At 38.9% G+C, this 16,291-nt stretch overlaps 1 protein-coding gene across 3 annotated transcripts; it reads left to right on the top strand.

Moving 5' to 3' along the window:
- The first annotated feature begins 4,826 nt into the window (after window positions 1-4,826).
- Window positions 4,827-9,378, top strand: LOC104902706 (cold-regulated protein 27). 3 transcript variants are annotated; one of them, XM_048637737.2, is made up of 5 exons: window positions 4,838-5,369; window positions 6,622-6,813; window positions 7,453-7,717; window positions 8,896-9,001; window positions 9,110-9,378. In XM_048637737.2, exons 1-5 carry the CDS (start codon window positions 5,283-5,285, stop codon window positions 9,111-9,113), a joined length of 654 nt encoding a protein of 217 aa, XP_048493694.1. In that variant the 5' UTR covers window positions 4,838-5,282; the 3' UTR covers window positions 9,114-9,378. The 3 variants fall into 3 exon arrangements, with proteins under 3 accessions (XP_010688918.1, XP_048493694.1, XP_010688909.1); XM_010690607.4 differs by having other exon boundaries at window positions 4,846-5,369; window positions 7,447-7,717; XM_010690616.4 differs by lacking the exons at window positions 8,896-9,001; window positions 9,110-9,378 and adding an exon at window positions 7,853-8,773 and having other exon boundaries at window positions 4,827-5,369; window positions 7,447-7,717.
- The last annotated feature ends 6,913 nt before the right edge of the window (window positions 9,379-16,291 follow it).

The following is a 16,291-nucleotide window of genomic DNA, read 5'->3' as shown; positions in this document are numbered from 1 at the left end:
TCTACGTATATGTGCTCGCGCATGATTCCAATGCTGATTCTACTTGTTTGAGCGTGTGCATGTGTATATTGATGATATGTGTGTGAGTTTCAGACGTATTTAAATATGTTTAAATTTTGGGGCAATAATAATGGTGTAAACCTAGTGCGGGATATGTGTGTATGCATTGCGAACACAAAACGATACTTGTGAGCTGAGAAAGAGAACTCTAGCATACTAGCGACAAGAGTTTGAGTCTCATATTCATTGCGTTTGAGTGTACTAAATAAGGGTGTAGCAAACACAAGTAAAATTGAGTCAAAAAACAAGACTTTGAGAAGTGAAAATTTGATTAGGAAATTTTGAGTAATGCAATACCAAGCAATAATGAGTGCGAAACTCTGATTTTATTGATAATTATTATTCATCTAAAAAGTTTTTATGTTTATAAGTAAATAATAAATGTATTTTGTTTTCAAGGTACAACATTAAGTTAAAAAAAGAAATTCTCAATGGTAACCCTATTTTTGGATGTTTAGCTTTGGTGATCAAATTTAATTTTAATTAACAATGATAACCACGTCTTTTTTGTTATACTTGATAATATGACATTAATAACCTTTTTTCATTATAAAATTATTAAACGGGTCGTTTATAATTTAAGGTTTTTAAGTTAGAATGCCATAAGTTTTCTTAAAAATGATTGTTAGTTCCTTTTGTCTCTCGATGAAAACCTATTTCATTACCTTTTTATGTAAGAGATGAACATAAATAAGTATCTTAAAGGGAACTTCAGTTTGAAAACAATCCTTTTAATAATTGTCATTAATGACATAGTCTCAAGCATAACTATAAACACAGGTATTTCCATTGAGAATTAAAATTGAATTTGGCTGCAAGGAGAAAAAACCAAAATATAGAATTACCATTGAGGATTTTCCAAAAAAAAAAAAAAAATTGTAATTTTAAGCAATGAGGGAAAACTCTAATTTATAGCTAACTGTTGTAAATCTAATTAAAAAAAAATACGTTACAAGGCACACTAATGTCGATGATGATATTTTAGCTAGTAAATGAGTGGTCGTATCAAATCATGTTTAAACATGTAACCCTATACAAATAAATAGGTAAAAACTTAAGCCAAAAGCTGACACATGTTAGTTTTAATTCTAGTTGCTTGACTTTAACTACTCCCTCCACCGTCTCATAATATAATGCTTGTTTCTCTCTTGTTGTCAAACTTTAAAATGTTTGACCAAAATATTTCCATTAAATATAAACATACTCATGTGGTATCTTGTTAGATTTGCTCAATGTTATCAGGATCGGGATGCTACTTTAAATCGTAGGAGTTGGTAGAATCAAATCGGTGAAATCGGGTCGTAAAATATACAATAAATAGACATATTAACAAATATTTCTTAAGATTGAAGGATAACTCAACTCAGTGATTTCAAGAGATATTGACATCCTTCAAACAAAAAAAATAACAAATATCTAATGACTAGACCCAAAAAATCTATGTTAAGGCCCAAGTTCATAAGCTAAAATAAAAGAAGACAAAAAAAAAATGAAAAGAGAAAAGACAATCTAAAAGTAGAGATATTTTGAGGGTTTTCCGCGGGATATTTTGCAAAGAAAAAAAATCTTAGCAAAGATGATCCAATTGGCATGTGGAATATATGAAATAAAGCTTAACGAGCTATTGGACAACCTCTTTGGCTTCGGTTGCGGCTGCCGACGTCCCAACTTCCAGCACTTGGACGCGGCTATCGATCCCTTTGATGCTTTGTCCAAGCATTTTCGAAGAGGATCTGAGCTCCTCGATGCCTTGTTCGACAACCCCGATGTTGTCGACAAGGTCCCCCATCGCAAGCTCGAGCTTAGCAAGATGACCATCGAACTCCGAGGTCGTTTGCTTCTTCTTCTGGTTGGTCTCATCGACGACCCCGGATCCCGCAACGCTTTCCTTTTGCTGCTGTGTCGGCATCGTAACTTCTCGCACCGAAATTCGTATGCACCACGACTAGCGCACCGCCGTCAGCAAGGTCACACCCCTAGTGATCGTTGCTGCTCTGATACCACGTGTCATGTGCGGACAAATTTCTTCGTCGCTGCACGCTACATTTTAGCGTCACACTCCCGTCGGACTACTAGACAAGGCCACCCGATAAGGTCCATGTGGCTACGAAATTTACTAAGTGTGGAAGCTAGAGCACACGAAGAATGCTTGAAAGAATGATTTGTATTGAGAGATTAAAGAATACAAGAGGAGAGTTTTTTGTGGATGCTTTGTACAAATGAGGGGGATGCCTATTTATAGGCCTCCAACCTTGCCTACCCTAGTTCTAGAGAGTTCTTAAACCTCCTAAATTAGAGGCTTCTACACAAGGTTTCCTAGAACCTTCTGGACTCTCTACAAAGCTTATGTACAAAGGGAGCTTACAAGTCTTTCTAGAAGCTTCCATGCACTCCCGAATTATGCCCGTGCACCATCACCATCACTTGATGAGTTGAGAAAGAGAACTCTAGCCTACTGGCGACAAGAGTTTGAGTCTCATATTCATCGTGTTTGAGTGTGCTAAATAAGGGTGTAGCAAACGCAAGCAAAATTGAGTTAAAAAAACAAGACTTTGAAAAGTGACAATTTGATTAGGAAATTTTGAGTAATGCAATACCAAGCAATAATGAGTGCAAAACTCTGATTTTATTGATATTTATTGTTCATCTAAAAAGTTTTTATATTTATAAGTATATGATAAATGTATTTTGTTTTTAAGGTACAATAGTAGGTTAAAAAAAGAAATTCTCAATGGTTTAACCCTATTTTTGGATGTTTAGCTTTGGTGATCAAATTTAATTTTAATTAACAATGATAACCCCGTCTTTTTTGTTATACTTGATAATATGGCATCAATAATCTTTTTTCATTATAAAATTATTAAAAGGATTGTTTATAATTTAATTAAGGTTTTTAAGTTAGAATGATATAAGTTTCCTTAAAAATAATTGTTAGTTCCTTCTGTCTCTCGATGAAAACATATTTCATTACCTTTTTAAGTAAAAGATGAACATAAATAAGTTTCTTAAAGGGAACTTTAGTTTGAAAACAACCCTTTTAATATTTGTCATTAATGAAAAATGGTTATTAATGACATAGTCTCAAGCATAACTATAAACACAGGCATTTTCGTTGATAATTAAAATTGAATTTGGTTGCCAACGAGAAAAAACCAAAATATAGAATTACCATTGAGGATTTTTTTTTTTAAAAAACTTGTAATTTTAAACAATGAGGGAAAACTCTAATTTATAGCTAACTGTTGTAAATCTAATGAAAAAAAAAATTACATTACAAGGCGCACTAATGTTGATGATGATATTTTAGCTAGTAAATGAGTTGTCGTAACAAATCTATGTTTAAACATGCAACCCTATACAAATAAATAAGTAAAAATTTAAGCCAAAAGATGACACATATTAGTTTTAAGGAAAAATGGATCAAAATACCCCCAACTTTGGTCCGTCCGCTTTTAATACCCCCAACTATGAGTTATTTTTAAATACCTCCAACTATTGAGGAGGTCCGCGAAAAATGCACCTAGATGACTTGTAACCTGTTAACAAGGTAATTTTTTTTATTTTTTTATTTCTCTTTTATTTTTAATTTCTACTCCTACCCACCACCACTTCAACCACCCTCTCCTCCTTACCCCCAGCCCCTCCCTCTCCCCTCCCCGGCTGCAAAGCCTCATGCCAGCCCAACCATCCTCCCCACTCCCACCACCCCAAAACCCCCTACTCCCACCCCCAGCAGTCCCCCCCCATTCCCTCCACCCTTGCACCCCCCTCGCCACAACCACCCCAGCAGCCCTCAATCCCCCAACCCCCAAAGCAGCAGCCCCCCACTGCCCTAACACCCTTCGGAACCCCCCTAACCCCCGTCGAAATCTCCCTCCCCTCCCCCTCGATTTTCGCGGCAAATGCCTCCCCCCTAACTTCCGCCAGAATTGCTCTTTTTGTCCTTCAATCCCCCCCAAACAAGTTGTTTCTGACCTCTTCCTTCGTTATAGTGCTGAAGTCTCTCTCCTTGATGCTTTTTCGGTGGGGGGGTTGCTGGAAATTGAGGGGGAGGGGGTGCAGGTAGGGTTTCGAAGGGGTTAGGAAAGGGGAATTCGATAGGGTGGTGGGGGAGGGGAGGCTGTTGGGTGGTTGGGGCTGTTGGGGTAGGGGGAGGGGCTGGGGCGTGGGGGTGAGGGAAGGTGGCAGTGGGTGGCGGGATGGGCATAGGAGAAAGATGACCAGAGGAGCTGAGGGTTGGGGGGGGTATGAGTTTCGGTTTACAAGTTCATCCGGTCATAACTGGTAAATGAAGCATTTTTGGCGGACCTCCTCAATAGTTGGGGTATTTAAAAATAACTCATAGTTGGGGATATTAAAAGCGGATGGGTCAAAGTTGGGGGTATTCTGATCCATTTTTCCTAGTTTTAATTCTAGTTGCTTGTCTTTTATACTACTTCTTCATCCGTCTCATAATATAATGCTTGTTTCTCTCTTGAGGTCAAACTTTAAAATCTTTGACCAAATATTCTCCTTAATATATATATATAATATAATATATTATATATAATATATATATATATATATATATATACATACTTATGTGGGATCTTGTTAGATTCGTGCAATATTATTAGAATCGGGGTCCTCTTTTGCATCGTAGGGATTGGTAGAATCGAATCAGTAGAACCGGGTCGTAAATATACAATAAATAGACATATTAACAAATATTTTATAAAATTGAAGGATAACTCAACTTAGTGATTAGAACATCCTTCCCGATTTCAAGAGATATTGACATCCTTCAAACAAAAAGTAACAAATATCTAATGACCAGACCCGAAAAATCGATGTCAAGGCCCAAGCTCATAAGCTAAAACAAAAGAAAAAAAAAAAAAAAAAAAAGAAAAGACAATTTAAAAGTAAGATATTTTGAGGGTTTTCTGCGGGATATTTTGCAAAGAAAAAAAAATCTTTAGCAATGATGATCCAATTGGCATGTGGAATATATGAAATAAAGCTTACACGTGTAAAAAGCGTTGCCAACTGGATTACTCTTTTTGTCCCACAACCGCCCTTTCCTTACCCTCTCCATCTTTTCCTCACCATTAACCTACGAAGTACAACACAACTTCTTTTTTTTTTCCAGACTTCTCAAAAAAAAAAAAAATATCCCCAAATTTAATTCGGATCATAATTTTATAAATTCGTTTATTTTCTCTTAATTTTTCTTAGATTCGGTTATGGCTGATTCTACAAGCTCGCAATCTTCTGGTGTTACCGGTGGTGATCTTTCTGGTTCACTTGAGCAGGAGGAAACTTCAAATCTGGTACAATACTCAATTCAATTTCTTATACCTTTAATTTTTATTTTATTTTATTTGTGCTTTGATTTAGCTCAAGGATTTTTGAAGATTTTGGGTTGATATCCGTTTTTTTTTTTTTTTTTTTTTTTTTTTGTTATTCTCATGCATTATTATCTTGTTTATCATTTTTTTTTTCATGATCATCTGCGTATTTGATCCTACTGATGTGTTGGTAAAATGACATGAATAGTTCTCAATGGTTTTTAATGTAGTGATTTAGGCTGGTTATGGTACAATTCAATTTTGTGGGAGTATTTGAATTTTGTAAGGAATGTTGCTTTTGTTTGTGCTGTTGACTCTTATAATTGGTTTTTAAGGGTGTCAATGATTTCGATCTCGAGAATCTGAACCTTTGGTGTTGAAATTATTGGATAAGATTTCTCAATTTTGATTGATAAAATCCTTATTAGTTGGGAATGAATGATTTCTCATGGGTGCAAAATCTTATGTTAGAACAATATTTGTACTCCCCAAGATCGAGTGGATCATTTTTTCCGCTATCTTTCGATGACTGGATTTTCTTATTTTTTTTTTTTTTTCCACGAAGGCCGTACAAAGAAAGGGGAGGGGATTTCAAACCTGTAATCTATCGTTCACAGCACCTCACTCTCAACCAATAGGCCAAGACATCCTTGGTCGATGACTTGATTATTGTTTGTGCAAACTCTGGTTCACATGATTAATAGCCCAGCCCCCATCAGCAAAAAAAAAAAAAAAAAAAAAAAATCGAGCTTTTGAGCCTTTCATGAGGAAGACAGATCTTTAATTCTATGATATTATTACTAGACAGGCGTGGATTTCTCTCTGTTATAGTTTTACACCAAATTGCATAGATATGGAGTTATGGACTATGGTTGTTATAAACTACTGCTAGTTTTCTATGCATGCGTCGATTGTTTGGGTCTATTCTTAGTAAATTTCATCAAAATATAATTAAAGAAGTGTGATTTATAATTATTGTTAGATTTGTAATTTTTGAACCATCTTTAAATTAGAAAAGTATTTAATTGTACAAAATCTGATTATCTAATATATATATAATATATATATATATATATATATATATATATATATATATATATATATATATAGCTACGGATTAAAAAGACAGTTTATTGGGGACACCATGGTTCCCCTCTTGGCTTATATAATAGAGATAAAAGAAAGGCTCATTTCTCCTTTGCTAATGAACTTCGAAACATTTTCCGTTTTGCAGGAGTTGTTGGATAAAGAACCCACATCCTCTGAATGGACAGATGAAAAGCATAGTTTGTATCTTAAGTCTATTGAAACTTCATTTCTACACCAACTATACAGTTCAATGGATTCAAGTTATTTGTACTCACAAAAGATGCAGCCTCCTTACACGAGATCATCCAAGCATAATGAATCTAAGGCAGTTGATCAGGTATGCAATTTTGCTTTTCATATTTTGTGTTCCTCTTTTTTGGGAAACTATCTATAAGGTAACTTAGAACTGCATGCTATTGCATAAGCACAAACCCGTCCTATATCAAAGCTTTGTGCTCAGTTTAAACATATACAATGTTCAGGCTACTTTTTTGACTTGGCGTTAGTTTTGGATCGATTTCACTGCTTTGGGCAACAGGTTCAAGTAATGTTTTATGAGCTATGTCAATTTTTCTTCACTATTTGAAAGCTTCTTAATAAATATATAAGTGAAAAAGTAAAAACTCACTCCTCTAGCAATGGCCAAGGGGTGTTTGGCCCCATGTAACCAAACACCAGAAGAGGAAGGGTCTGTCCCTAGTGAACGGGATTTATTTTTTTTCCTGAGGAGGCTGAATATGCTTTCTATAAGAAAGCTGAACAATGTTATATACAATTGTTTCAAGAAATTCGTGTTTATAAATTATAAGTAAAATGTATTTGGATGTTATCAGGGGTGCAACCCTAGGATACGTGGTATGACCTATCGTTATTTTGTCATAGCTTTTGGTTCCTACCGTTTGGTCACAACTTTTGGAGTTCGAGATTAGCCCTCTGTTTCTCACTAGTTTCCTCTTCTTTTTTCTCTTAGTTTCAGATCTTCCAGCATGGTTGCTGGCAGAGAATTAAACTTGGAAGAGGTGAACCTCCCCCTCAGAGAGCAGGAAAGTGTCATCTTCTACTGCAAAATCCGTGGATTCAGCATTTTAGAAGCAAATATGGTCAAACTATCCAGGGAAATGCTTCATACGGCAGTCAACCAGGGGGCTATGAGGAAAGGGCAACATATACACGTACATTTGCAGATATATCAGACAATTTTCCTATTTGTCAAACTACCGCAGATTCAAGCATTGGTGAAGGTAAATTTCAAACCTTTTAGCAGTCTCATTCTCATTGCTATCAAAGTAAAAGTCACTCTTCTCGGTTGTAATTCCTATCTATGAGTAGTTGAGCTATATTTGAAAGTGATTGATGCCCATTGCTTTTTGAAACAGACCATTGGCATGGAGGATTATGGCATATGCATATATAGCAGTTCCATCAACGAATGGCTTATTGCTAGCTATGCTGCCATGCTGGTGCCTTAGACCACGGGGCAAAACTTAATGTCTGGCGGTTTGGTTGACCATTTTATGAGTGTGAATGATTCTATGTGCACATTCTGCGTGTTGCTAACTTGACCATATATTTGACTTGGGTTGCTAAATTATATTTTTTCAAAGAATGTTTTGATGTGGAAATAATATTTTCATGTTTAGACCTATCTTCGTGAAAAAAATCACAAAGTACACTAGATAATACATAATAGGCAATAGATACAACCACAAAAGTCGAGTGTGGCCATTTTAAAATAATCTTGTATGGCTTTATATGTGAAATTTGTTAACTGTTATTGGTATTCTTCTGTTTTTAAGTGGTTAGTTGCATGAGTTTCGGTGGTGCTGATCCGCAGTTGATGTGTAAACTAACCTTATGCTGCAGAACCAAAAATGGTCCCTAATCAATTTAGGGATTGTTGTGTTCAGGAAATGGAGATTGCATTGTTGTGGCATTTATTTTTTGATGAGGGAAAAGGGAAGTTCTTTATGGCTGAAGATGGGAAGAGATCTGTCAAACAAATTAGGCTTTTTTAGGAAGATGTATTATCACACTGATTATCGAGATGGAATGAACAGTAGGATGTCAAGATACTTCTTCTATTAGTGACTGACTGAGATGATAAGCTAGTGATTATAGCTTTTCAATACCCTCTTATACCCCTCGGGTATTGGTGGTGTATATCTTTTATGATTCTGGTAGCCTTCACTTTGCTTGTATGTGGTTATTTCTGAACATTTGAATATTTTGTGTTCCTATACAGCAGGGCCTTATTTGATCAATATTATCTGATAGGGCCTTAGATTTGATCGATATTATCTGATTGTTGTTAATCTGATCCTTACAGGTTCAATGAATTGACAGTCTAGCAATTTTGTTAACTCATGTAAATCTGTGTTCAACTTTATTGAGGTTTCTGAATCTCATTATATGTTTGCAGAGTTCTCCGGTCAAAATTTCGATGAAGGACATGATGCGGGGAGAATATGTAGCTTGCCCACAGCAAAAAGGATGAAGACTGTTGAAGCAGCGGCTCAAAACCATGGGTAAATTGCTAATTGTTTTTTTTTCGATAATTTATATTGCTAATTGTTATATAAGATATTACCTATATTTTAATTGTATTACCGGCTATTAACTGCTTTCACTTATAGGTAGTTTGATATGGGAAATCTCTGTGCTCAGATAATCTTGATTGAATGAGAGGATTGAGAAGAATTGGTGTGGAACTACAACAAATTGGCTCTATCTGACTGGTTCTGGTTATATTCTATTGATTGTTCATCCTGTAATGTTCTAATGATGATGTTTAGTGGGAAATGGTAGAAGGTATCATATCAGAGAGAGCTCAGTTTGTATTTTTAGAATAGTTATATTGAAGAGGCGGGTGATGGTGCTAATATCATTTACGACTTACCGGTGACACTGCTTCCAAAGAAGCTGGCTCCTTGGGTTTGTTAACCTCTTTTCGTGCCTCGTTAGATATGTAGCGACCATCTAATTGACAATTCGTAACGTGGTAATCATGCATGTAATTTAGCTGAAATTACTTTGCATGAGTTCGGAGTAGTTGTCAGCCTCTCTGCTTGCCAAACCTACATATTCAGGTCGGGCCTAGTTCGGGCATATGAAGATAGAATTTCTCATTAGCTCTCGATTTCTTTAATCAGAATTTTGGGGAAATGGGAGGTAGTTGTTGAAATGTTTAATTTTAGTTATGCGTTTAACATATTTGTTTGCGCATAATTGTAGTGTGTGGTTATTTGCTAAGCTATTTCTAACACACAGACTTAGACCTGGCAAAGTTGGTCCTGATTCGAAAATCCGGTCCGAAATATCCGATCCGTGGTCCGATCTGGGTCCGAACGAGACGGTCCGAACCTTGATCCGAATCCAAAACGGTCCCGATCCGAAACTCATCCGAATGATCCGATATAATTTTACCCGATCCGAAACCGACCCGACTCGATCTAAAACTGACCCGAATCGAAGGCAAACCGATCTGAAATTATTGGTTTCGATTAGGCTTTGATCCGAAATGCCCGAAACTTACCCGTTTTTTTATATAAAAAAAATACCATTGGCATATGTATTCCATTCATTCCACCATAGTCCGATTTCGATCCGAAATAATAATAGTCCGAACGATGACCCAATCCGAAATGATCCGATCCGGTCCGAATTTAACTTGACCCGAAAATGGTCCGATCTGAATTGGTCCGGTCCGATTCCGATCCGAAATAATAGTCCGAACGATGATCCAATCCGAAACGGTCCGATCCGGTCCGATCCCAGTCCGAATGTAACTTGATCCGAAAACGGTCCGATCTGAATTGGTCCGGTCCGAATCCGATACGATTGGTCCGATTGCCAGGTCTACACAGACTGTACATGTACACCTGCGTATAGTCATAGGATACTGTGCTATTGAACTTCATTTAGTCAATGCCTCAATGGTAAAGAATACTACACTTGGCAAACAGCTGTGTAGAGAAGAAGCTGGTCTAGTTACCGATTTGTCCAAAAAAAAAAGCTATACATAGTTTGTGTGTTTTCTTCGACATTGACAAGGTTGACTTTGGTTGTTATTTGGTTAACTAACGCCTCGATTTTGGGTATAATTTAATTTAATTTAGCTCACTTCAGTTCAATTAATTTCCTCTTATAGTTTCAATCTAGTTAAGTTCAACTCATTTTAATTTAGTTCAATTTAGTTTAGTTCAACTCGAAAGAAAAGGAATTAAGTATATTAAGATAGAAAATACATGTAGTAGGATAAAGGGAGGAACTGGTGACTTAAAATACAATTGCTTCTTTCAAGTATTTATCTCAGCGGTTACCATGACAGCCATGGTTTCAAACACTCTCTAGTATGATTAGCCATTGAAGTCCTTTCTTTTTCTTTTAGGTGATTGAGGGAGAACATTTGGCTAACTCTTAAGTAAGAGCTGCTTATCTTATCAGATGGTTAATAACAATTTACTATCAAAAGCATAAAAACATAGGTGAGCAATGAACAATAATTGATAACTTTTATCCTATGTTTGCCTCTAGAAAATAGTGTACAACATTGAACTCTTGCAAGTTGGCGCACATAAATCAATTTCAGCATCAAATGACAGTGTGGATGGTGTGATCAGTTATCTAAGCTTAGTGTCACAATTCATAACTAAAACCCCATATGGTGTTGCTGGGCAGCAGCGTGGCTGGCCGCTTTGCGATGGCCCAAAAATGGCCTTGCTTTCATAGGCATCTGGTGGCTCAAACGAGCTTAGTCAAACTTGGGAGGCTTGCCATATTTTGGGCTCATAAGACAATGGTCAAGCCACATTTTGGATTTGAGGCTGAAAATCGTATGATGGTGCATGAGCATTTTCGGTGGTGCATGAGAAGCTTCTATAGAAGCTTTTTTCTCCTTGTACATAAGCGTGTAGGGCATGTTGAAGGTTTTAGCCAACCTTGTGTAGCAGCCTCCAATTGAGGAGGTTATGAAACTCTTTAGATTTAGGGTAACTTAGGATGGAGGCCAATAAATAGGCATTGACATTTATTTTTAATCCATCTAAGTAAGCTTATCACTTGTATTCCTTTGCTATTAATACAAAGCATTCTTTTCAAAGCATTCCTCTTATAAATACTAGTTCCCTTATTTAGCCAATTTCGAAGCCACATAGCCTAGCAAACATATGGGGTGCCTTGACTAGTCTGACGGAAGTGTGACACTAGCAGGCAGTGTGGAAGGACAAAGAAACTAGCTCGTGTGTGACGTGATATTAGAGCCGCAATGATCACTAGGGGCGCGACCTTGCTGACCTTGGTGGGCTAGGTGCGGGTCGTTACTATGTCGACACAGCAGAACAAAGAAAGCATTGGGGAATTAAGGGTCGTTGATGAGACCTAAAAGAAGAAGAAGCAAACGATTTTGGAGCTCGATGGTCTCTTGCTTAGGTTAAGTTCGCGATGGGCGACCTTATCGATAGCGTTGGGGTCGCCGAACAAGGGATCGAAGAACTTAAATCCTCTTCGGAAACATTTGGGAAAAGCATCGAGATAGCCATTGTTCAAGTGTTGGAGGTCATGTCGACACAACAGCACAAAGAAAGCATTGGGAAACCAAGGGTCGTTGATGAGACCTAAAAGAAGAAAACGATTTTGGAGCCCGATGGTCATCTTGCTAAGGTTAAGTTTGCGATGGGCGACCTTATCGATAGCGTTGGGGTCGTCGAACAAGGGATCGAAGAACTTAAACCCTCTTCGGAAACATTTGGGAAAAGCATCGAGAGGCTCAATAGCCATTGTTCAAGTGGAGGTCGGAATATCCACAGCAGCGACGGAAGCTAAAGAGGTTGTCCAACTCCTCGTAAACGAGGTGTTCAACTCCATTCGGGATTTGGCGCGAGTCATGGAAAGCCTGACGGCGGAGTTCTAAGCAACAAAGGAAACACTCGAATCCATCAAGGTTGACATGATTCTCTGTAAGGCGATCCTGGCTGGGGGTGCCACAATCCGGGAGGGTTTGAAATTGAATGTTCCGGAGCCATTGAAGCACCATGGGAAGTGCGATGCTGGGGATCTCGACAACTTCCTATGGAGCATTGAGAAATATTTCGACGCACTACACTTGGAGGACGATGCTTCTAAGATCAACACCGCCACTATGTATTTGGAAGACGATATTATTCTATGGTGGAGGAGGCGCGACTCAGATGCAAAGAAGGGTCTTTGATTGCTTAAGAAATGGGATGAGTTCAAAGCTGATTTTAAGAAGCAATTCTATCCGAAGAACGCCGAAGAGATCGCGATGAAGAAGCTACATGAGTTGAAGCATATGGGGTCGATCAAAGAGTATGTAAACAATATACTTCACTCATGTTAGAAGTATCGAATATGCTGGCGATACTTCATGGATGGTTTACAACGATAGGTCGAGCAAGAGTCAAAGTGACACAACGTGTAGATACTTGCTAGGCTATCGCAACTACCGAGTCTTTATTCGAGTACAACTAAGGAAGGACAAAAGCGACAACAAGAAGGGAAATAACAAAGAGAAAGGTGGGGGAACAGAGTCCACCAAGCAAAGAAGTTCAATCAACGGCAAGTCGTACGAGAAGGAGGAGAAATGTAAGGACAAAAGCTTTTTTTGACGGCAAGCCAAAGAATCGTGATTGCTTCTTGTGCAGAGGGTCGCAGTTTGCACGGGAGTGTTCGCAACGACAAAAACTCAACACAATAGTTGCGACACATGAACTAAGGTCCTGTAAGAGACGCAAATGGATACTTTGCGTCTACTTAGCCAAGGTAAGTACGCTTCCTCGTACCAAGAAAGCAACACTTATGTTTGTAGAGGCTTTCATAAACGGCAGGTCCTCCATTGTACTCGTTAACACTGGTGCATCTCATACATTCATAGCCGAAGAAGAAGCCACAAGGTGAGGGATACGATATGCCAAGGAGCATGCACGCTGACAACTGTTAACACCTCACCAGATTCATGGCATATCTTGTAAAGTTATCCTTCGTTTGGGCGAATGGAAGGGAACAATTGATCTCACCGTCGTCCTCATGTATGACCTTTCACTAGTATTAGGCATGGAGATTATGGACTCGGTGAAGCCATGGAGGTTCGAGATAGACGGAACGATGATGATCGCCAAGGGTTGTGAAGCATGTTCTGTGCCAATCACTCGAGAGGTGGTCGAAACAACTCATCTCGGTGATGCAAGTCAAGAAAAGGGGTTCCAAAGGGGACTATCAATATATCAAGCAACGCTTGTTGAGAAGGGGGCTCTACAAGGCGACATTTCGAAGGAGGTTTTTGAAACCTTGAAGGAGATCGAGGATGTGATGCCTCCAGGACTACAGAAAAAGCTCCTACCAAGACGAGAGGTGGACCACCAAATTGAGTTGGAACCAGGAGCAAGGCCTTCAGCCATGGGGCCTTAACAAATGGCACTACCAGTGTTAGAGGAGTTGGGGAAGCAACCCAAGGAACTATTAGAAACGAGGTTCATCCGTCATCAAAAGATCTCTACGGTGCACCAGTCTTAATCCAACACAAGCATGATGGATCCTTGCGCATGTGCATCGACTATCGAGCAGTCAACAAGGTGACCATCAAGAATAAGTATTTGATTCCCTTGGTTGCTAGTTTGTTCGATAGGCTCTGTAAAGCCATGTACTTTTCTAAACTAGATCTCCGATCGGGGTATTGGCAAGCGCGCATAGCCAAAGGAGATGAGCCAAAAATTGCATGCGACACTTGATAAGGATCATACGAGTTTTTCGTGATGCCTTTCGGTCTCACCAACACCTTAGTTACTTTTTACATCTTAATGAATAAGATTTTCCAGCCCATTTTAAGTAAGTTTGTAGTCGTTTATCTCGACGATATCGTCGTGTATAGCAACACATTGCAAAAACATGTGCAAGACCTACGACAAGTTTTCTCATGTCTTGCGAGAGAACAAGCTTTATCTGAAAAAGGAGAATTGCTCGCTCGCACAAGGCGAAGTGTCTTTCTTGGGAGATCGTATCAAGGCTGGAAAGATCATGATGGAATCTTCATGTGAAAAAGGAGAAGTGCTCGTTCGCATCAGGCGAGGTGTTTTTCTTGGGGGATCGTATCCAGCCTTGATGGAATCATCATGATCTTTCCAGCCTTGATGCGATCCCCCAAGAAAGACACCTCGCCTTGTGCGAGCGAGCACTTCTCCTTTTTCACATATAGCTTGTTCTCTCGCAAGACATGAGAAAACTTGTCGTAGGTTTTGCACATGGTTTTGCAATGTGTTGCTATATACGATGATATCGTCGAGATAAACGACTACAAACTTATTTAAAGTGGGCTGGAAAATCTTATTCATTAAGGTGAAAAAAGTAACTGAGGTGTTGGTGAGACCGAAATGCATCACGAAGAACTCGTATGATCCTTATCAAGTGACGCATGCAATTTTTGGCTCATCTCCTTTGGCTATGCGCACTTGCCAATGCGAACGATGGTGAGATCAATTGTTCTCTTCCATTCACCCAAACGAAGGATAACTTTACGAGATATGTCATGGATTAGCATTGGTGAGGTGTTAACATTTTTCAGCATGCCGGGCTCCTTGGCATACCCTCACCTTGTGGCTGCTTTTTCAGCTACGAAGTTATGAGATGTACTCGTGTTGACGAATGCCATGGAGGACCTGCTGTGTATGGAAGCCTCCACAAATATAAGTGAGGCTTTCTTGGTACGAGGAAGCGTACTTAGCAAAGTAGACGTAAAGTGCCCATTTGTGTCTCATTCTCTGACCTTTGTTCATGTGTCGTAACTATTGCGTTGAGCTTTTGTCATTGTGGACACTCCCGTGCAAAGTGTATCCCTCTGCACTAGAAGCAACCATTATTCTTTGGCTTACCCTCAAAAAAAGCTTTTGTCCTTACCTTTGTCCTTCTTTTCGTACGACTTGGCGTTTGCTTGAACTGCTTTGATTGGTGGACTTGATTCCCCCACCTTTCTATTTATTACCGCCCTTCTTGCTGCCGCTTTTGTCCTTCCTTGTGTCTTGGTTGTACTTGAATAAAGACTCGGTAGTTGCGATAGGCAAGTGTCTGCACGTTGCGCCGCTTTAACTCTTGCTCGACCCATCGTTGTAGACCATCCATGAAGTATCTCCGGCATATCCGAATTTTTTAACATGAGTGAAGTATATTGTTTGACGTACTCTTTGATCGATCCCGTATGCTTTAACCCACATAGTTTCGTTATCTCTTTGGCGTTCTCCGGATAGAATCGCTTCTTAAAATCAACTTTGAATTCGTCCCATTTCTTGACCGATTAAAGATCGTTCTTTGCGGTTAAGTCGCGCCTCCTCCACCATAGGATGGTATCGTCTCCCAAATACATAGTGGCGGTGTTGATCTTAGAAGCATCGTCCTCCAAGCGTAGTGCGTTGAAGTATTTGTCGATGCTCCATAGGAAGTTGTCGAGATCCCTAGCATCACACTTCTCATGGTACTTTGACGGCGGCAGAACTTTCAATTTTGGACCCTCCCAAACTGTGGCACCCTCGGCCACAACCACATTACAAAGAATCATGTTAACCTTGATGTATTCGAGTGTTTCCTTCATTACTTCGAACTTCGTTGTAAGGATTGCCTTGACTTGTGCCAATTCCGTCTGAATCGAGTCGGCGACCTCGTTTATGAGGAGTTCAACAACCTCTTTGGCTTTCGTCGCTGCCGACATTCCGACCTCATGCACTTGGACATAACTATATCTCGATGCTTTGTCCAACCGTTTTCAAAGAGGATTTAAGCTCTTCGATCCTTTGTTCGACGACCCCAACGCTGTC

The sequence above is a fragment of the Beta vulgaris genome, chromosome 1, assembly GCF_026745355.1.
Source record: "Beta vulgaris subsp. vulgaris cultivar EL10 chromosome 1, EL10.2, whole genome shotgun sequence".
In the NCBI taxonomy this organism is placed as follows: Eukaryota; Viridiplantae; Streptophyta; class Magnoliopsida; order Caryophyllales; family Amaranthaceae; genus Beta; species Beta vulgaris.
The sequence above is the reverse complement of the archived record's forward strand: the minus strand, read 5'-3'. Positions and strand labels throughout refer to the sequence as shown.